General features: G+C 33.8%; 2 protein-coding genes across 2 annotated transcripts in view; both read left to right on the forward strand.

Annotated features, from left to right (window-relative positions):
- Positions 1 to 21671, forward strand: part of LOC142339436 (UBX domain-containing protein 1-B-like) — a 394986-nt gene that overhangs the window by 337831 nt on the left and 35484 nt on the right. The window lies entirely within an intron of this gene.
- On the forward strand, positions 2694 to 20230 carry LOC142339435 (V-type proton ATPase subunit d-like). Its single transcript, XM_075389466.1, has 3 exons — positions 2694 to 3279; positions 3706 to 3933; positions 19434 to 20230. Exons 1-3 carry the CDS (start codon positions 2728 to 2730, stop codon positions 19698 to 19700), a joined length of 1047 nt encoding a protein of 348 aa, XP_075245581.1. The 5' UTR covers positions 2694 to 2727; the 3' UTR covers positions 19701 to 20230.

Consider the following 21671-nt stretch of genomic DNA (forward strand, 5'->3'; position numbering starts at 1 on the left):
TAACAGATCCCAATGATGTTCAAATGTGGCCAAGGTGAACTTCTTTAATCTTTCAGTATAAATTTATTTGAATTATTGTAAATAAAAACTTAAATAAAATTCATAATTTTTAGATAATAGCTAATGATTTTGATGGCTTCAATAATTTGTGTTTTCGCAATTTTTTGTAATTTTTGAGTTCTTCTGAATCGTTAGTCCGTTTCTATGGCTTAGTCTAACCAAAGACAGGTCCTGTTTGTTTTCGTAATGAGTTTTGTAGTACATTTATCAAGAATTATATTAAAATCTTATGATTTTTAAGACGTTTGAAATTATTTGTTTTAGAAAATGTTGATTGTTTTTTGAATTTGGCCTCATTATTTCTTCTTTTCGTCGACTTGTTACCTGGTCTCATTAAGGAAAAGCTTTATCTGAGGTGCAGTTAGGAGAAAATAAATTTGTGTAGTTAAGTGTTTATCCGATTGCATTTTGACGTTGTTACTAGGTGCTTTTAAATTCAGATATTGAGTTTTTGGCGTGAAAATTTTGTTTTTGCCTATTTTGTTGTTTTTTTTTCATAGTCTTTTTAATGGCAGTTCTCGTGAGCGCTATAATGAAGCCTGGCATTATTAAATACAATTGTAGTTACTAGGTGCATTTTGACGTTGTTACTATGTGCTTTTAAATTTAGATATTGAATTTTTGGCGTGAAATTTTTGTTTTTCCTTATTTTGTTGTTTGTTTATTTTTCATAGTCTTTTTCATGACAGATCTCGTGAGCGCTGTAATGAGGCATGACATTATTAAATTCAATTAGTAGTTTGGTTGTGTAACGAATTTTGGTTATCTCTTCATTTGGTTGACAATATAGTCAAAAATGTAGATGTTCGGGTCGGAACATCATGTGGGAACGCATATTAACGAGCATCCTTGTTCTTCATTATAATTTTTTGCTCGTGATGAAAAACAAAATGTGTTTTACCCTATTAATTGTGAGGATTTTGTAATCTTTTTTAATGTTTTGGAAGCTGCATTGCAGTGGAGTTTTTCTAGATGATTTTCTTGATTGTGTAAATCTATTGTCGGATCCTTATGTCTTTGAAAGCAATGATTTTTTATTCTCATGTTTCTCGGTCAGTTGTCTCTTCAAGCAGGACGAATATAATAAGGTCGAATATATATGACGCTTCAAGCAGGTCATATAATAATTATCGTGGCGACTGTGAGTTGGAACCTGATGTTGCAATAATGCAATGCGCATTACTGTAATGGTTATTGTGCCGTAGAATGGGTTTGGAAAGTGTTGTTTGGAAATTTATAGTCCTAGTGTTTTCAGATTTATTTATGTCTGGTTCCGGTGGTGCTGGTGCGGCTCCCGTAGATGAGCAGGGCGATGGTGTCGGAAATGGCAATGTGGTCCCATCAGGTGATCCTGCTTTGCCCTTAGTTGAACAACCACTTGATCTCATCAGACTATCTCTGGAAGAGAGAATTTATGTTAAATTGAGGTAAACAGTAAACGCATGAATTCCAATTAATGGTTAAAATGGCCAATTTTGTGATCTGTCAACTCGAACTGTGTTACCGAGCCAATTTGTTTCCGCCATATGCTTAACGGGACATTTTTTAAAATAAATAATGATGACTATGGTTGTGGTTGCTAGCTAAGAGCCCTGGGAAAATTTCTCCAGTTGATCTCAAATTACGCCATAAAGTACAACAGAATGATCATTTCAATTTGTCTTTGTCTTGCGATGAACTCAGCTTGACAGGTCAATCAATTAGGCGAATGCAAAGTAAGCCGATAGGCAAGCAAGCCGACAGAAAAGCAAGCCGAAAGTTATGTAATAGTTATGTAATCTATCAGAAATAATACATTGTCAGCCGTTACAATCAATACTGCGCGTAGTATTATAGTGCATAATGTATTCCAATGCACCAAAGAAACAAAAATGCGTCAATTGTTAGACATCAAGTGGGTACGGGCCTCAGCAGACCGGTGTCAATGGCCATGCCTCTCATCCGCTGTGGGATGTAATCCGGAAATAGCGGGCCGGTTATCGCCGCGAAGCGCGCGCACCGGCCCCCCAGGGGCAACTTAAAATACGGGTATCCGAAATTTTTTCGGCTTACTTGACCTCATTTTCAAAATTCGGCTTGCTTCTTGACCGCCACCAATCAATTAATACTCTTTGTTTAGAAATGAACGTGAACTGTATGGGAAACTGCACGCGTATGACCATCACTTAAACTTGATCATGAGTGACATTGAAGAAGTGATAACGACAGTGGAAGTTGACGAAGAGACATATGAAGAAATTTACAGAACTAGTAAGCGCAATATTCCTCTGATGTTTGTGAGAGGTGACGGAGTCATTTTAGTTGCACCTCCGAGCAAGTCCTCTTGAACGAGTCTGCGATTCGGAGACTTCTGATGTGTCAAACTTCTGATGTGCTGGCCAGAGTTTGTCGATCTTTTTGGTTCGAAGTAAAACTTGAAAACGTTGCAATAGTTCTCTTAATTAAATTTGAACTAGTAATATAACTGGTGATTAGTTCCGAAATGAAAACATTTTTTTCCTTTTCTCTGCTGTCTTAACTGTTTATTTGATATACCTTTCAATAAGGATTTCTGATCACTAAAGTTTTTGAAAATGTTCCTAGCATAATATGGTCTGATAGTTGTTATTGATTTTAGCAAAACTTGGTTATTTCCGTTAAATTTTCATTTCAGATTAAGTTTCAGTAATGACTGATATGTACTTTAATGTAAACAGTGGGTACCTGGAAGGTCTGCTTCGAGGTTTCAGATCAGGAATCCTCAAATCTCAGGACTACTCCAACTTGTCTCAATGTGAAACTCTAGAGGATTTGAAACTGCATCTTCAAAGCACAGATTACGGCAACTTTCTAGCCAATGAGCCAAGTCCTCTGCGGGTATCGGTTATTGATGAACGTCTTCGTGAGAAACTCGTGAACGAATTTGGACATTTAAGACAACAAGCAGTGGATCCATTGGCAACATTTTTGGATTACATAACTTACGGATACATGATTGATAATATTGTACTGGTGATTACTGGAGTTCTGCATAACAGACCGGTGCGAGAATTGCTTCCAAAATGCCACAAACTGGGAAACTTCCCCCAGTTGGAATTGATCCATATTGCAAACAGTGCAGCCGATTTGTACAACGCAATTTTGGTTGACACGCCACTGGGACCCTACTTCAGTGGATGTATTAGCGAGGGAGATTTCAATGAGATGAATGTCGAGATTATCAGGAATACACTGTACAAGGTGAGCTATTCCTCGTTTGGAAATACACGACACTTAATTAGAAAAGAACACTGAATTACGAGTTAAAGCAATAAGTCATCAGTTGAAGCCATAACACGGCAGTGTGAGCGTTAAGAAATCACAACTAAATTTAGGTAGCATAATAAAAACCATTGAATGGAGAACTTGGAGAGAACATTAGTATGATTGCAGGAGAGAACATTTAAGATAACCAGTAGAGACTTAACAGAAGTTGCACAAGTCAACCTGAAAAGAGGTGAAAGTATTTGGGTTCTGTAAAGTGAACAAGCCTTGATAAATTCTGAGCAGATTTGTGCTTTGAACTGATTAAAAATTGTCGAACGAAAGTTTTGCCTATGGAGTTGAATAGTATTTACCCGACGGTCTCAATCCTGATAATTCATGAGTTTTGTTCGTTTGTTGCAGGCGTACTTAGAAGATTTCTACCGATTCTGTAAAGTGCTCGGAGGCACTACAGCTGAGTCCATGTGTGAGCTGTTGGCATTCGAAGCAGACAGACGAGCATTCATCATCACTATCAACTCTTTTGGCACTGAACTAACCAAAGACGATAGGGCTATGCTCTATCCTAAATGTGGAAAACTCTTTCCATATGGACTAGCTGCATTGGCGAGGTGTGACGATTACGAACAGGTAATATTGACATACGCAGTTCTTCGTAAGCAGTTAACTTCGGCCTCAGTTAACTTCGGCCTCATTCTATTAAATTTTAATATCAATCATCTAATTTTTTATTGGTGCGAAGTTGTCAGCTGAGCGTAGCTATATTGCAATGTTCTTGGTTTTTACGACTCGGAGAGGCTTTATGGTTTTCTGTTTTTACGACTCGAAGAGGAGTATTGGTTTTCTTTTACCGGAAGTGTACTATTCGTTCAGACGCTGTTTTGACCTAAAAGCGAAATTGAGAAAAATTGCCGTGTGAACTCATTTTTGCGAGAAAAGTTTTTTGAGCATGCGCTGTTCAGTGAATGCGCGTTCAGTGAATTATTTTTGTACTTTGAAAAGTGGTTTTTGAATGGCACATCTAGATAACCGTTTTTAGCCGTTTTTTCGTCTAAGTGGCCCAGTTTTTGCTTGTAGTTTGTTTTTTTATTCGATGCTATATTGAATTGTTAACCTCGGAAATTGATACCACGGTATTTTGCAGCGCCTGAAAATGCGTTTCAAGTTCAAAATTGACACATATTTGATTTTTTTTAGTTAATTTTTTGCTTTTTTCAATCATTTCTTCATTTTTGAATCTTTCAGCCGTCTTTTTGTCAAAAATCAGTTTATATAGCAACTTCCCTTTGATAATTCATATACTGAAAGCTTCTTTCTACGCCGATGAAATTTTGTTTTATAAAATTGTACATATGCTAATCCGATTTTAGTAGTTTCCAATTTTTCTCAGTTTTTTGTTTGTATTTTGGTTTTCATTACTGGAAATATTCCTTTTGTGCAACATGAGGGACTTTAATTTCGTTTCAAGGAAAATTCATTTACTTTTTAACGCTAAATTTTTGAAAAACGGTTAAAATTTTTTTCATAAATGCAGTCTTAAAAATTTTTGACCATTTTTTTCAAAATGTTTCAATGTTTACTATGTTTGAATTCTGTTGTTTCTTTTTTTTTGTTTTCTCAGGAGGATGGGTCTTTGTCTCGGCTGATTTAAAACTTCTAAAACTTTTTAACTTCAAAAATCAAGAAGGAAGATATATACAACAAGGAAGAAGTATGTGTTGTTTTTGTCTTAGTTGCAGTGATTAGAAATCTAATTATAGCGTATTTCTGATTCTTAAAATTGAGCTTTCTTTTTTGAAGAATTTAACTTGACAAAGAATTTAAATTGAAAAAGATGACAGGGCTATCAATTGCCAAATAATTCATGATTCTAATCTCAAAAAGATCGCGAAAGCAAACGGCAGATAATAATCTTAGAAACTAGATTCATGAATTATTTGGCAATTGATAGCCCTGTCAACTTTTTCAATTTATCGGTATTTTGACCATCCTAATTACTTCGGAGTTTTTTAACGTTACCAAACGTTTTCGTTAATATAAATGTTTGCTGCATTTTGTTTCTTTTGGTGACAGTATTTTAAATTTTGTCAATTTTTAGATCAGAAGTGGGGAGGTAATGAGTTAATGGTTTAATACAAAAAGTAATGGCTTCAATTGCAATTATGTTTTTTCGGAGGTTTTGACGCTTCGAGTCGCTTCCGGAATTCTTCCGGCTATGTTTTTTATTTCATCGTCAAGATTTTTGTTACGACCATATGACGTCACAACCACTTCAAATCTGCTTTTGTTCATTCGTTCATGCATTTTCAATGGAATTTCGTGCGTGACGTCATTTTTCGCTCTTAGTGGAGCAAGTTTTTTTTGTTCATTCGCGTGATTAAATTTTTGGTCACACGTGACTTGCCTCACTCTCAAAAATGTCTTCCTCACTTTGAAATTGACTTTTATTTACTTTAATTCAAAGAGATAAGGTCAAGTGAATGTGTGTCACTCTAAATGAAGGCTCTCTGAGAGCAGGTAATAGAGGCAGCAATAGCATACAGATTCGTGATCAAAATATAACATCTCAGCCTTCAATGAAATTTTTTTACTGTCTGTCTTTACTGTTTTTTTGAGACTGCGGATCTACAAAGCTATTTTTCTGACAATCTGCCAGCTATGGTCGATATTTTTTTGGAGTGTATTTCAAATAGGATGTAAAAGTCAACGCTGCACGTGAAAAACTAAGTGTTTAGGTCAAACAGCTGAACGAATTGAAGAGCAAAGAAAAGAGCGATTTTCTCTTAATGCCGCATTTTGAGACAGAGCGAGAAAGTTGGTGTGAAAAAATGCGGCTTTTTAGAAGCAGTTTTTTAGCTTCTACTTTCTTTTTTCTGACAAAATGCCTTTGTGAACCCTCTAAGCTCGTATCTGTACGTTTGGGAGCATTTTTGACCATCTCAAGCTTTTATTAGAGTATTTTGTAGTCTTGAACTATTTTTGTGATTTTGCCGTTATTAGACGTTTTTTTCAGCCGTTTTTGAATTTTATTTCATGTTTCTAGTGTTTGGTGTAATTGTTTTTAGTTGAAATCAGTTTCTATGTTGATTTTTGTGACGTTTTCATTTTGTTAATCTCAATTTCAGTATGCTTTAGTGAAACAAAATGCTCTCAATTTAAACTTTTAAGTTTTTTTGCCTAATTCTTCTGACTTTTGTCTTTAAAAATATTTTTATAAGTTTCAATTGTGTTATTTGAGATTTTGGCATGGGTATTGTTACCAAGTGAAACAATTAAAGGTTTGATAGCACATATTTTCATAAAATATATTAATGAAGTCCACAGTTTTTTTATTTCTTTTTCTTGTTTTGAACGGTGTTGAGCGGGCATATTCAATGATCCAACAGGAACGGTTTTCAAGATGTAATAAGAGCATGTTGTGAAACCTTGAATTTTTGGAGAATATCAATTAGAAAATAGCAGATTTTCCCGAGATATTTTGGTAGTTATGTTTTCCCATGATTTGCTGAGCACAATATACCTTGACAATCTCTTATATAGAATTGTTTCCTGGAAACTTTGAAAAAATGCTTTTCCAACAATGTTTCCAAGAAAACTTTTACAATTTCCATGATAATTTGTTTTGTTTGTTTTTTCAATTTGAATAGTATAATGAAGTTGATAGTTGTCTCAGTTAATGGTTGGCTAGGGTGTACGTTATATTTTACTGCGAGTCGATTCTGGAGTCTCCCGGCTTTGTTTTTTTTGATAAGTGAGCGAGAAAGAAAACCGGAAGTTCAGGGAATGAATGAAGTTTGAAAAAGTTGTTTTGGTAGTTTTACGCTAATTTCAACTCCGTTTTTAAGGCTATTTTAAGAGACTTTTGGGCTTTTATTGTATTTTATTGCTTTTACTGCTAACTGATTGTAAGTTTGTTACTCGTGATCAGTTTGTTTTACAAATTAGATATTGGTTCTTTGTTTCCAAGTGATTTTTTCAACTTTGACAAAAAATTGCTAATATTTTTCTTTATTTCTTATAGTTTTTCGCTTTAATTCAAAATTTGAGATATTTTGTACTTATTTTTTGGCGTGTCCGGATTTGTGTGGAATGAAGTTGTATCGATTACTTGACATTTGTACATGTATTTGTATTTGTACATGTACAAAGTGAAGAAATAACTGAATATTCGTTTTTTTGTTCAATTTACTTACTTAAATTTTTTTAATTTCAATTAAGGTAGTCTTCTCTTCTTTGATGGGCACTGCCATTAGTAACTAGTTTTTGGACAAGCTGATTTTGGTGAAGACATCTTCAAGTCCTTTCTGGAATTCTTTTGGATATGTTTTATCGGTAATTTTCTTGGAGTGTATTTGAAACTGCGCGAACACAACTCCATATATTTGATCATTTTTTTTATTAAGGTGCGGATTTTGAAAGTTTAACTGTAACTTTTTCAGTCAAACGTGTTTTCCTCAATTATCTAAACTGGTAATTGTGCGTCGCGAAGCATTTCTGACCCTCTGAAGCAAACATTACACTTTTAGTGTCAATTTTCAGTTATTTTTAAAATCATTTTCAAACTTTTCAGCTGTTTTTGTTTTCCTCTTCAGTTTTTATTGCAATTTGGGAGTTTTGTTGTCAAAATCAGTTGTTTCTGCTTTTTTTGGTTGTCTCTTAATTTGATTGATATTGACTTTGAGTTGTTTTTGGCATCGAAATTTAAGTAAATTTGAGTAAATATTCGCCAATTTTGTTACTATGAAATGATACTTAAAAGTTGGACATGGCAATTTTTAAATACATTTCTACATTTTAAAATTGTTGTTTAGAATACCTCTTGAATACCTCTTATCAATTCCTATCGCAAGGCTAGTTCGATCATTAACTGAGTTAATCAATTTTTGAATCCTTGAATGACAAGACGGCGTGTTCTATTCTGTGCATGGCCTGGAAGTTCAAATATAGTCCAGAAAGAAACAAACGGATCTATGCCAAAGTTGCAAACGTTTCAATCAGACAAAGATGAGATTAATTTCATTAATAAGAAGGCATAAACAATAGTCTATTCAGAAAGTTTGCTGAACTCTTTCTTGCGTTTTCTTCCATATAGTGATTAAAGATGCACTGTAAGAACTGTCATTCAAAATTATTGGAACCTGATTGAATGGATCTCCCTGCTTCACATTAATTCAACCCTTAATTTCAAAGTGTTAAAATGACTATTCTTTAAACATGAAAATTTCAGTTTAATTTTTTAGTAGTTATCAACGATTCATACAGCTCCAATCATTTTTGGGATAAGTTTTGAAATGCACGAGTGTTTTGCGAACTGTGACGAATGTCATGAGCAAAAATTTCAAACACCGACATTTTAATCTTAAATTTCTTCTCTCCCTGCAATTTTGGTTGATTTTTATCAATCTATTTTATTGGAGTGAATTTGAAGCAGGCGGCGTGAAAAAACGTTTGAGTGATTTGAGTGTTAAACAAAATTGCAGAGTGAGGTGAAAAGTGTTGTTTTTGTTCATTCTGCTGTTTTTGTGAAGCGAGAAATTGAGGTGTAAAAAATTTTGTATAAGCTTTTTGATTTTTTATGCATGTGCTTTTTTTCTAGCAGTTTTATTGTATTTTAACCGTTTTTGCGGTTGAGAGGTTTTAATTCGATATAGTAATAGTTGTTGCCTTGGTTGGAAAGTGTTCTAAGGGTTTCGGAATGTCAATAGCAATTTTATGCTATTATGGACGGTCTTCTGCTACTTGAAAAGCGGGATTTTGATGCTATTTTCATTCTTTTTGACCAATGCTTTGCCTATTATTGTTTTTTTCACTCATTGGAGTCAATCGAACAGAAAAATCAAACAACAGCAACAACAAAAATTAATTACATCAAAAACTTCATGTCCATTTTTAAAAACAAAACTTAATAACAAAGTCAAAATAACGTCAGATACAACTGTTATTAAACAAAATAACTTGTAATTCACCAGAAAAGATAAGGGAGTAGTCAATGAAAAGGCTTGGTAACAATTAGACAATAAAGAATAAAAACAGTAAAGTTGAAAATTTCCCTAATTTTTTAAAACAATTAATTTTGAAATAATGTAAACCATTAGAAATCAAATAAAATATTCTATAGGTGTACGATTACCAATGCTTCCATAGAAGGAATTAAGAGCTGCCGGTATTCAGTTTTTTATGCGGTTACAAAAAGAAGTTACAAAAAGAACAACAAATAGACAACAAACAAAAAATCAATTAAAACTTGGCAGAAAACGCTTTCGAAACCGTAAAGCCCTACTATGGCCATTAAAATGTGTTCAATTGCACTTTCTCTAACCATCAATAATGTGTTAAGTGATTTCTCATTAATGAAGCTAGGTAGCAAGCAGACAAAAATGGAAAAACAATTGCAAAAATAAGTAATACTTTAATTTTTTTCGAAAAAAATATTTCCAAAGATATGAACACCATCAATTACAGAATAAAAAAATTAATTAAGTTCGTATATTTTTCCAAAAGAAGCCCATGAGAATTGCAATTATCTAGAATATGTCTTATGTCTACTAAAGGAACGTCAAACATGACAAAAATCAAAAATTAATTTTTTTTTCGTGTCGTCGAAGCCAGTAAAGTCAACGAATTCTTTCGAAAACATTCGATTGTGTGACACTAATCCCCTTTTGAAACCTTTCTTTGACAATAATAATGTCATAATTAACCTGTAATTAACGAGACTAGATAAAAACGAGACAAAAAAAGGAATAAAGTTGCGAAGTTAAAAAGTGTTTTTTTTTGGAAAACAATTATTTTCAGAGTCGTGAATGCTATCAGCTATCTACTAAAATCAAAATATTGTCTCATCTACTCTTCCATGAAGTGGCCATGAAACCGGGTCATTGTACAGTAAAATTTCATATGACTAAAAAGACAAAGTAAAAACGGCAGTTAAAGACAATTTAAAAAAATCAATTAAATTTTTAGAGAAAGTAGTGTTGAAGCCGTTAAAATCATAATCTATATCTTCAAGCATTTTAATAATATCAATTGTGCCTCATTTTGAAAGCCAATAATGTGGTATATGAACTGTCAATAACGTGATAATGTGACAAAACTAGAAAACGTGAAAAATGGGCAAATACCTAAAAATTAAGAAAATTAGAAATCTAGTTACCAAAGCCAGTAGCCATAACTTAAGGCGTAAAACCGCAATAAAAATTGAATTTGATTTCAAGAGAAAGAGGAAGCATTCTTTGCGGACGATAAGCTACAAGTTGACCAAAGAAAGAGAAAAGTAGAGGCAAAAGTTCAATAAGTCATTATTTATTTGAAAATCAAATACTTTTAAAAGTCAAAACGACCATAAGCTTTCAAGTAATCAACTAGATACAAAAATGTGGAGCTAATTAGGAACCCCCAATTGGAACTATCACTTTTCGAAATGTTTTGTTATTTAATTATTGTAGAAGAGTTCAATTTTTTTTATAAAAAAGACAAAATGTTTACAATCCGAATTATTTTTGCTTTATACCAATCCAAGATTGGTCCAAAACTGGCCGTGCTAATGCTGTTTGTTCCTTAAGAACAGTTAATTATTCGAATGTTATAGATATTGAATTTTTGTTAGTTAAAAATCAAAAATAGATGCTGCGTGATTGATAATCAACAAATTTAGCAAAAAACGTTTAAGTTTTAATTACAGAGCACTCTCAACGGAATTTGAAAAAAGCCCCCTTTTGATTCAACAAAGATTGTGTTCCTGATGTTTGGGTCTGTACTTCCTGTACATTTAATCAAAATGGACTAAAGAAACTTATTTCGTGCTTTTTTTGAAGAAAACGTCTTAATTTTGAAATATTTATCCAGAATTCTTGACGAAATAGCCTACAATATTCTCCTGATTTTGTTATGTTTTTGCAATTAAAAATCAAAAACACTTTTAAAAAAATTAACAAATTTTAGCAAAATTGGCGAAGTTTATTTAAAAATTCCGGAAAAAGTGAATAAAATCTCGCCGGAATTCACACAATTTTCTCAAAATTTAAACGTCGATAACTCCCTGTAAAAAACGAAAATTAGAAAAATCTTTTTAATTCCATATTCTACGCTGGACAAGCTTTCTAATGATATCAGTGTCAACTCTCTACGATGAATATATCGATCGGCCAAAATTGACTGAACAAAAAAAACCGTTTGAGTATATAGTTCCTTCCCCCTCAAGAGGGGTCGGAACAATTAATTTAATTTTTGCTCTATTAGTTCAGGTGAGTTTTATGTTCTTATGGCATTTTTTTCGATTATTTGGTTTTAATGCCTCAATTTTCATGGTCGACTTTACTGTTATTGGTTAAGACGACTCTGCATAGAGAAATTCTTCCGGCTATATTTTTCGAATTCGGTGAACTCTTTTCACAGGATGTAAAAGTTTATCGGAATGTAATGTTCACAGGATGTAAATGTTCACTCTTTTCATTGGATGCCGCTTCTATTACAATTTCGTAGAAGTATTTCTATTTTCAATGTAGAGCAATCTATAAGCCTATCATGACTTACCTATTCCTGTTTGATCATTTTAATGTTTTCAATAGACGAAAGGTTAAGTGCACTTGAATTATATAATGAACAAGGCGACTCGGTAATGTGCGATCGCACATAAGGTTCCGACCCCGCTCATCCACAATTTTGGCTTGATTGTCTACCAAATGAAGAACATAGAAAAACCCAAAAATTCAAGTATTTTTAAAGCCAATAATGTGGTATTTGAACTGTCAATAACGTGATAATGTGACTAAACTAGAAAACGTGAAAAACGGGCAAATACCTAAAAATTAAGAAAGTTTGAAATCTAGTTGTATCAAAGCCAGTAGCCATAACTTAAGGCGTAAAACCGCAATAAAAATTTTATTTGATTTCAAGAGAAAGAAGAAGCATTCTATAAAAAGCGAAAATTAAAAAAATCTTTTTCATTCCATATTCTACGCTGGACAAGCTTTCTAATGATATCAGTCTCAACTCTCTACGATGAATATATCGATCGGCCAAAATTGACTGAAAAAAAAACCCGTTTGAGTATATAGTTCCTTCCCCCTCAAGAGGGGTCGGAACAATTAATTTAATTTTTGCTCTATTAGTTCAGGTGAGTTTTATGTTCTTATTGCATTTCTTTTTCGATTATTTGGTTTTAATGCCTCAAGTTTCATGGTCGACTTTACTGTTATTGGTTAAGACGACTCTGCATGGAGAAATTCTTCCGGCTCTATTTTTCCAATTCGGTGAACCGTTTTCACAGGATGTAAAAGTTTATCGGAATGTAATGTTCACAGGATGTAATTGTTCACTCTTTTCATTGGATGCCGCTTCTATTACAATTTCGTAGAAGTATTTCTATTTTCAATGTAGAGCAATCTATAAGCCTATCATGACTTACCTATTCCTGTTTGATCATTTTAATGTTTTCAATAGACGAAAGGTTAAGTGCACTTGAATTATATAATGAACAAGGCGACTCGGTAATGTGCGATCGCACATAAGGTTCCGACCCCGCTCATCCACAATTTTGGCTTGATTGTCTACCAAATGAAGAACATAGAAAAACCCAAAAATTCAAGTATTTTTAAAGCCAATAATGTGGTATTTGAACTGTCAATAACGTGATAATGTGACTAAACTAGAAAACGTGAAAAACGGGCAAATACCTAAAAATTAAGAAAGTTTGAAATCTAGTTGTATCAAAGCCAGTAGCCATAACTTAAGGCGTAAAACCGCAATAAAAATTTTATTTGATTTCAAGAGAAATAAGAAGCATTCTATAAAAAGCGAAAATTAAAAAAATCTTTTTCATTCCATATTCTACGCTGGACAAGCTTTCTAATGATATCAGTCTCAACTCTCTACGATGAATATATCGATCGGCCAAAATTGACTGAAAAAAAAAACCCGTTTGAGTATATAGTTCCTTCCCCCTCAAGAGGGGTCGGAACAATTAATTTAATTTTTGCTCTATTAGTTCAGGTGAGTTTTATGTTCTTATTGCATTTCTTTTTCGATTATTTGGTTTTAATGCCTCAAGTTTCATGGTCGACTTTACTGTTATTGGTTAAGACGACTCTGCATGGAGAAATTCTTCCGGCTCTATTTTTCCAATTCGGTGAACCGTTTTCACAGGATGTAAAAGTTTATCGGAATGTAATGTTCACAGGATGTAATTGTTCACTCTTTTCATTGGATGCCGTCATGGAAAAAGTGTTAACGTGAATCTGCTGAACAATAGTCAAAAGCCGAGGAACGTTTTAGATTGCGTTTGATTTGGACAATGTTTTGAGAGAGAGTGAGAAAAGTAGGTATGAGAATATTTGTGAAGCGAACAGGTTCTTGTATCGCGTGCGGCATTTTCAAAGCAGTTTTTCAGTTTCATTTCTTACTTGAGAACAACCAAAGTGGTTTTTCTCAAAAAAAAAATGGGCGGGTAATTTTACGCATTGGACTATTTTGACCATTGAAATGTTTATTAAACTTTTAAGCTAACTCAAGAATTTTGACCTTTTAGTTTTAAGTTTGCCACGTTCCACGCTTTTAGCAGTTTGTGTTTTAATTGCTCTCAAACGAAGTTTGTAGCAATTATATTAGTCCTGTCGGTCTTTTTTTGTGCGATTTTTCGCTTGACCGATTTTTCGTCTGACGCTTTTTGACTTTTCGTCCTCAAAAACGGGATAAACAGGTAGCGCCCAGCGGGCAAAATCAGCACCGGGCGCACCCCCCCCCCCCCCATTGTGGCTAGCTACTGACGAACAACCGCTTGCTAAAAACGCAAATTTATACTATTTTGCAATTTTTTTTCAAGATTTTTAAAAATTTGTTTGATTTTTACTAGCCTTAGGTGTCAAGGAATCTCCTTTAGGTTTTAAAAGTAGGTTACTGCGTAGTTTCTAGTGGTAATGTAATGGTTTCAACATTTTACCATCACCAATTTTTGCATTTTTTTTTTACAAAACGTGCAATTTTCTTCAAATTTTTTGTCTTTTTTCCTTGTTCAGGTCTTTCCAGACCTAGGGGCCAGAAAACATCATATGGGGTTTGATAATAAGTTACTGACAAGTTCTTAATTGTAATGGAATAGTTTTTCAACTTTTTAATGTCACAAATTTTAGCAATTTTTTGATAAAACTTGCTTTTTCTGAAGTTTTTTTTAAAAAACTTTTGTCATTTTTTAGATTTTTTCAGCCTGAAGAGCCAAGGAACCTCCTCTAAGGTTTGAAAATAGGTTTCTGAATAATTTTTAGATTAAATGGAATGTCTTGCAATATTTAAACTTCACGAATTTTAGCATAGTTTTGATATTTTTTTTGCCTTTTTTTCCAATTTTTTAACATTTATAGTCATTCAGATTTTTTGAGCCTCAAGGGTCAAAAAAGCTTCCATTAGGGTCTGATAATAAGTTATTGAAAGTTTTTGTTGGTCATGGAGAAATTTTTAACTTTTTAATATCAGGTTTTAGCAATTTTTTAAATTTGCAATTTTTTTGAAGTTTTTTTGAAATTTTTTGTCATTTTTTTAAGTTTCTCTAGCCTCAAGGATCACAGAATTTCCTCTAGAGTTTGATAATATATTTCTGCATAGTTTATAGATGTAATGGAATGTTCTTCAAGATTTTAATATCACGTATTTAAGCAAATTTTGAAAAATATTTGCAATTTTTTCATGTTTTTGAATTTTTTTCCGGCAACAGAGCCCCTGGGACCTCCTCCAAGGTTTGATAATAAGCTGCTGCATAGTTTCTAGAGTTAATGGGATTTCGATCAACATTTTAATGACTCCAGTTTTACTAATAATTGAAAACTTTAAAACTTTTAGTTTTAAAGTTATAAAATTTAAACTTTTCAAATATTTGGAAAATTTTTGTATTCCAAGCATATGGATCTTTATGAGCCAGTGAAGCTATTTCAGTCTTGAAACAGGGATACTGGATAGTCTCTTGAGACAATGAAATGGTTCTTAAGATATTAATGTCTTGAATTTTAGCAAGATTTTGTTAAAATTTGCCATTTTCAAATTTTTTCATTATTTTTTGTTCTCTTCTGAGTTTAACGACCATTACTGGCCAACGAATTTTTTTAAGTCTCGGCGATGGGTTACCTGACAGAACATTTTAACATTTTTTTTCAATTTCTGGAAATTAATATGTTCCAAATTTACCGATTTACATCAGCCAGTGAAACTATCGAGAAAAAAAATGGTTTAGATGTTTTGGTTGAGGAGTTGAATTTTTTTTTCAGTTTTTTTCTATATGATTTATTTAATAACAAGTTTAGAAAACTAAAAGTTGTCGATTCCACTAAAAGTGTTGGGCTTCCTTTCCTTCTCTTTCTCGTTCACGTTTTATCTCTCAATTTTTTGTTGATTCCGCTTTTCAGCTGCTGTTTTGTGGCGTAATGTCGCCATCTCTGACCCTCATTATCAACGAGTTATAGTTGAAATGTTTTTTATCATAAATGATCCAACAGGCACTTTTAGGAAACCGTTGTTAATTGCTCTCAAACGCAATTTGTAACAAGTATACTAATCCTGTTTGTCCTTTTATGCAATTTTTCGCTTGGCAGATTTTTCGTCTGACTCATTTGACTTTCGTATTCAGAAACGGGATAAAGAGGTAGTGACCTGAGGACACTAAACCGTGGCTAGCTGTTGACGTAGCCAACCGTTTGCTGGTCGTTAGAAAGCAATTCACCCGACGTTAGTCGGTTATGTTATTATTGAATTTCCTACAGTTTATAGAGATTTTCGAGAGAATGAATGTTTCGGGTAGTTAAGTTGAACTTTTCAATTGATGAAAAGTTTTATTTGGTTTTTGTTTCAGAAAATTTTTGTTTGTGTTGTCCATTTTTCATGTTTTCTCCCTATTGTTTGTTCCCTTTTCAGAATTTTTTGTTTATTTCTGTTTAGACATATTCTAAGGGACGTGTAAAAAAAAGGACACATTTGAATGATTTTTTACTCATTTTTGTTGTTGTGGTTCTTTATTGTTAATGTGTCTTAAAACCAACCCATTGTTAGTCACTATTTGAGAAAACATATCAGGAAATATCAGAAAGTAGAAAATTATATTTTTCCTTTATATTTTTACGCAAATTGTTATGCTTTGTAACTGTTTGGCAATTTAACCCCCTAATTATTTTAGGCGTTGTTGATTTGACATCTGTTCATTTACAGGAGGCTCAAAACAACAAAGGGAATGGGAACCACACTGAACAAAAAAATCTAAATTTCGTAATAGTCGCCAAAAGCAAGTCCGCAAGTTAATTGAGGGTTCTATATGATTTATTACACAAATTGATTGCATATTTGCAGCTTGTAACTATAAAAACAAAAGGAAAGCAGTCATTTGAGAAAACGGAGAAGATTTTTATCTTTGTCAATACTGCAACCGTCTTCTCAACATATGATTGGTTGACTTTCAAACGTACCTGACCTAATTGACCCAAAATTGTTTGAATCATCAGGCTAAAGAATTAACCTACGCGAGATGATTAAAATATAGAAATTTGGTATTCCAATACAAAAAAAATAAAAACTATTTGAATACTTTCCCGTGTTTGTTGTAAATATTACATAGATTTGGTTTTGAATTGTTAAAATAAAGAAAATTTCCGAAAATAGGACAAATGAATTGAAACTAACTTAAAATAAAGTTCTTACCAAAAAGAGAGAACATGACATAATCAACAACTATTTTTTGTTTGTTCCTTGATATTCGTTAGCATTTTGTTGAAAAATTTTGGATTTTGAGTCCAACAAACATAAGGATTCCATCAGTTGGACATTTTTTCACTTTGAAAAATAAGGCGTTTTTTCTTTGCTAGCTGTGAGTTAACTCATCTCCTCTATTTCCTTTTTCAATTTACTGTGTTCAAGTTTCAGCTTTCCCCGGAGGTGCTTTTTAATGCAAAATCTGACATCGAATTTACTTTAATATCTCTAAAAAATTATAGCAAATCGAGGGTTCTGGTTTTTTAAACTTTTATAGTTGTTATCATGGTTTCTACAGAAAGTTATTCGAATTTGATCTTTGCAAAAGTGATAATCAGAATAGCTTTCCCTACGTTTGTGTCAGGTGAAGGTTGTCAGACTGGCTTGCAATCTGTACAGCAACTTCTTGAGCGGCCATGTTCCCCGCTATCTTAAGTTCCTCACTTGCAGTGGTTGGTTCTGTCACAGTTGTTGCAGTCGGTGGTAGAGTGGTGGTAGTCATTCTTTCATTGGGTGGTTTGTCATTGTCTTGGTATTCATGCTTGTTGGGTTCATGAGGCAGATTGAGAAACTTGGGGACGCGTTTGTTGAAGTGTACTGTTTATATCTCTTTGCACTGCTGGTGGAACTTGTCGAGGTCGAATTAATGGATGCCTTATTCTTTATTTTGCAGCCCTTGTAGCTTCACACCTGTAATGAGTAAGCCCGATCATCAGGCTGCAGCTGATCAGGAGCTTCGTGGTCTTACTCCTCGTGAAGGATCTCACTATCTGGTTCGTCGCTTGCATTGCTCTGCTTCTGATTCGCACTAGGCTCATCTTCATTGGGTAGGTTTTGTTGATGGCTGCTTCGACTTTGTCCTGATGCATGTCTAACTCTCACAAAGCTATGGCATACTTGGTGGTGATCTTTTGATCGGTGGGAGTCAAAGCTCCCGGACCCGTGCTTTGGATAGCGGAGAGGGCCTTCACGAACAGGGCGTCGCTTGGCTTGGGCCTCTTTTCAACTCGGGTCGTAGATTGCCCTTCCTGTGTCATCTCTGGGTTGTAGTTGCAGCTCTGGGTTGTAGTTGCAGCTCGGGTCGTAGATTGCTCTTCCTTTGTCATCTCTGGGGTTGTAAAAATCTATTCTCCTCAGAACAAAGATAAATTTCTGACATACCAGACGTATATAGGAACTTTCTGTGCTACGAAGTCTCGGAGGAGCCGTCTTATTGCTAATCAAGTTCAGATCCACTATTGCTATTTAGGTACTGGTCTACGAAGCTATTGCAGCTTGATTTTTGCGTGATCTAAATTGCGTTTGTTCACAAATTGTCTGTTGCTAAAACAAAATCGATTGAAAGATAACTGAGAACAAGGCCCTGATAATAGCCGAGATGTTAATGTTTCCGTTTGTTATGCCGGAGATGGAGGTCTAAACCTTTTCCTTTTCTTTGTCAAAACCTTTTTGCATTCAAAAATTTCACCCAAAAATGATACACCTCCTCTCAATTGTTTTTGTAAGTTTTATAGGCAGCGGCGAAAACTGTTTTTCAATTCGTTTCTGTATCTGATTCTCTGTATTTTACGGCACGCAGGTCTATTTCAAAGCTATTCCGAAAATGTGCCGACTATGTTAGCTTCAGGCTTTTTAATATGATTTTTATCTTCGTGATCTCAGCAATCTGTTTTTTTTCAATCGAACTTCTGTTTTATTTGAGCTATGTTATGCTCTATGAAAAAGGTTATGCTCTGCGTTCTTGTTACTGAGGACGCTTAGACTTTGTTTTGTTAAAGCAATATTTTTGCAAAAGGAAAATTTTCAAAGGGAATAGTTTTTGTCTCCAGACGGCAATTTTTGGCTTATGTGAAAAATTCTAATCGGCGAATACGTTTGCAATGAAGTATTTCCTTTGATATTGTGAAAATATATGGTTTGTGGAACCTATGCTAACCGCAAATAGCACAAAAGGCTATGTGGCTCCAAAGTCTCCAAAAAGAGACGAATTGCTTAGCGCAAGGGACTGATACTGAGCTGATTCCACCAAACTTAGAAAAATGAAGCCAAAAGATTTTCATTTATTAGATTTGTCTGTCAACTACCATTGGGTTCTTTGATGCTTTATACTTTTATTTATGAAACTGTATCTTGGTATGGTACGAAATTCAATTAACTGGCGACTTCATAGTTCTCAACTCCACGAATGTTACAGATTAGTAAGCTTTCTGCGTCTTACTCACATAGAACTGCTTTCATCTGTTTTTTTATTGATGAGGCTTGAGTGTCATTTCGTTTTTGATCCAGAACTTTGTATCTTTTCGTGCTAGCCTTGAATTTTGAGCGCGCCATGTGCCTCGCAAAGGCTCTCTCTCTCTCTCAGGAATGTTTTAATTCAAAAGTGATCTGTTACAAGTCTTCAATTACAGGTGCGTCAAGTAGCCAGTTTTTACGCTGAGTACAATGCATGCTTCGAGAGCTGCGGAACTGGGCCCGGTGAGAAGACCCTCGAGGATAAATTCTTCGAGTACGAAGTGAACTTGAACAGGAAGGCTTTCCTCTACCATTTCAATTATGGCGTCTTCTACAGTTACGTGAAACTGAAGGAACAGGAGAACAGGAATATCGTATGGATTGCAGAGTGTATTGCCCAAGGACAGAAATCAAAGATTGGCAACTATATCGAAATATTCTAGAAGAACCCAGCAGGATCTTGAAATACTTCGGACGCCCCCATACTTCGACTATTTAAACGAATAATCAATGAAAATAGTGTATTTATTCCGATCAAATACAATCAATTGAATTTCATGTATCATTTTATAGTGATGTTATGTAGATTAAATGTGACGTCACGCTATGCTGTAGATTAAATGCGAAGTGCATGCACTGAAGTGGTCATTCTGACCTTGTATTTTATCCTCCTAGCATCGGCCGTTTCTTGTTGCCCCCATATAGATTTGAACTGCCAGTAATTTGTGTTCTGTTGCTCTCGTTGTTTGCTTTATTATTTGGTATAGCACAGATTGATTGTCTATTAAGTCACTAGCAGTATACCAAATCCAACCTTGCGAATATGATTGCAGTATAGTCAGAGTCGATAGTCAACGCGAAATGGAGTTTTAATGCGTTGAAGGTATTATATTAGAAGTATATGTATATTTCGAGCCTGTTTTATATAGATATACGACATTCTCAGATTATAAATTAGAATTTTTGTTTTGGACTCCGTTTTTTTATCGAGGCTTGTCTGTGTTTAGTCAAATTAATAGTAAATTTTCGAATTTCGTTATCATCAGTCTGAAAAAAATATCAGTAAGAATATGCAAAACGATTCTTATATCGATTGATTACCTAAAATGTCCATTGAAGTCGTGTTTGAAAATCCTTGAGAAACTGGACCACAATACTCGCGAGTTTTCTGTAGCAAGTCTACTTTTTATGAGCGCTTTCTCGAGGTTCTTTTTCTAAGACGAAGAAAGCCCTGACCTTAGTGGCATATTATGTATAGCACTACTGAATTATTAAATTACAATACTAAATCTGTCTCCAAATGTTATATTTGCGACTTATCTGCTCGGGAAGCAGTGCTGATTATAGAGAACTAATGAGAATGTTCATTTTTTTTACGTATCAACAGTTATAAAATCATTCTCGTATTTAGTTACAATTTTGAGTTCAACCATGTTGATAAATCAGATCAATTCTTCTAGTATTGTAGGTTGTGTTTGCCACTTGACAAGGTTGTAGATTGAGGCAATATTCCACTAGATTAAAACAAGGATGCTCGTTAATGTGCGTTTATACATGATGTTCCGACCCCAGCTCATCTACATTTTTGACTCTTTGTCAACCAAATGAAGCGATAATCACAAATAGATGTTTGAGTTTTAAAAAAAATCGTTACACAACCAATTTAATAATTGAATTACATAATGCCATGCCTCATTCCCGCGCTCACGAGATCTCCCATTAAAAAGACTACTGGAAAAAACAAACAAAATAGGCAAAAACAAAAATTTCAATGCAAAAACTCAGTTTAAAGTTTAAAATCTATCTAAATCTATCTATCTAAATTTAAAAGCCCCTAGTATCAACGTCAAAATGCAATCGGATAAAACCTTAAACAAATTTACTTTTATCCAACTAAACAGCAAATAGGACTTTTTCCTTAATGAGAATAGGCAACAAGTCGCAAAAGGAAATAATGGGACAATTAATGGGGCAAATAATGAGGAAATTCGAAAACGAAGCAACATTTTTGAAACCAAATAATTTCAAATCTTAATAGTCATTAGCTTTTTACGCAATGGTTCTTGATAAATTTAATAAAGTCGTTACCAAACCAATATGGCCTGTTTTTGGTTAGACTAAGCCATAGAAGCAGACTAAAGGTGCAGAAAAACTCAAAAAAATGGCAAACAATTTGAAAAAACAAAAATTATTGACGCCATTAAAAAATTAGCTATTATCAGAATATTATGTATTTTTATCTCAATTGTTATTTAATTAATTCAGCTAAAATTACACTGAAAGAAAAATAAGTTCTATTTAGCCACATTTGAAAATCATTGCGATATGTTATTACGTGAATGTGCTAAAAGAAGAGAAAAAAAAACAAATATTGACCACTCACAAAATTTTTGAAAACTCATTTTGTCCGACAA

The sequence above is a fragment of the Convolutriloba macropyga genome, chromosome 5 (genome assembly GCF_964194025.1).
Source record: "Convolutriloba macropyga chromosome 5, txConMacr16.3, whole genome shotgun sequence".
Classification (NCBI taxonomy): Eukaryota; Metazoa; Xenacoelomorpha; order Acoela; family Convolutidae; genus Convolutriloba; species Convolutriloba macropyga.

Coding starts and splice junctions, on each gene's coding strand:
- LOC142339435 (XM_075389466.1), top strand. CDS start 2,728: ATGACTGATATGTACTTTAATGTAAACAGTGGGTACCTGGAAGGTCTG. Junction 3,280..3,705: donor TCAGGAATACACTGTACAAG/GTGAGCTATTCC, acceptor CGTTTGTTGCAG/GCGTACTTAGAAGATTTCTA. Junction 3,934..19,433: donor GGTGTGACGATTACGAACAG/GTAATATTGACA, acceptor CTTCAATTACAG/GTGCGTCAAGTAGCCAGTTT.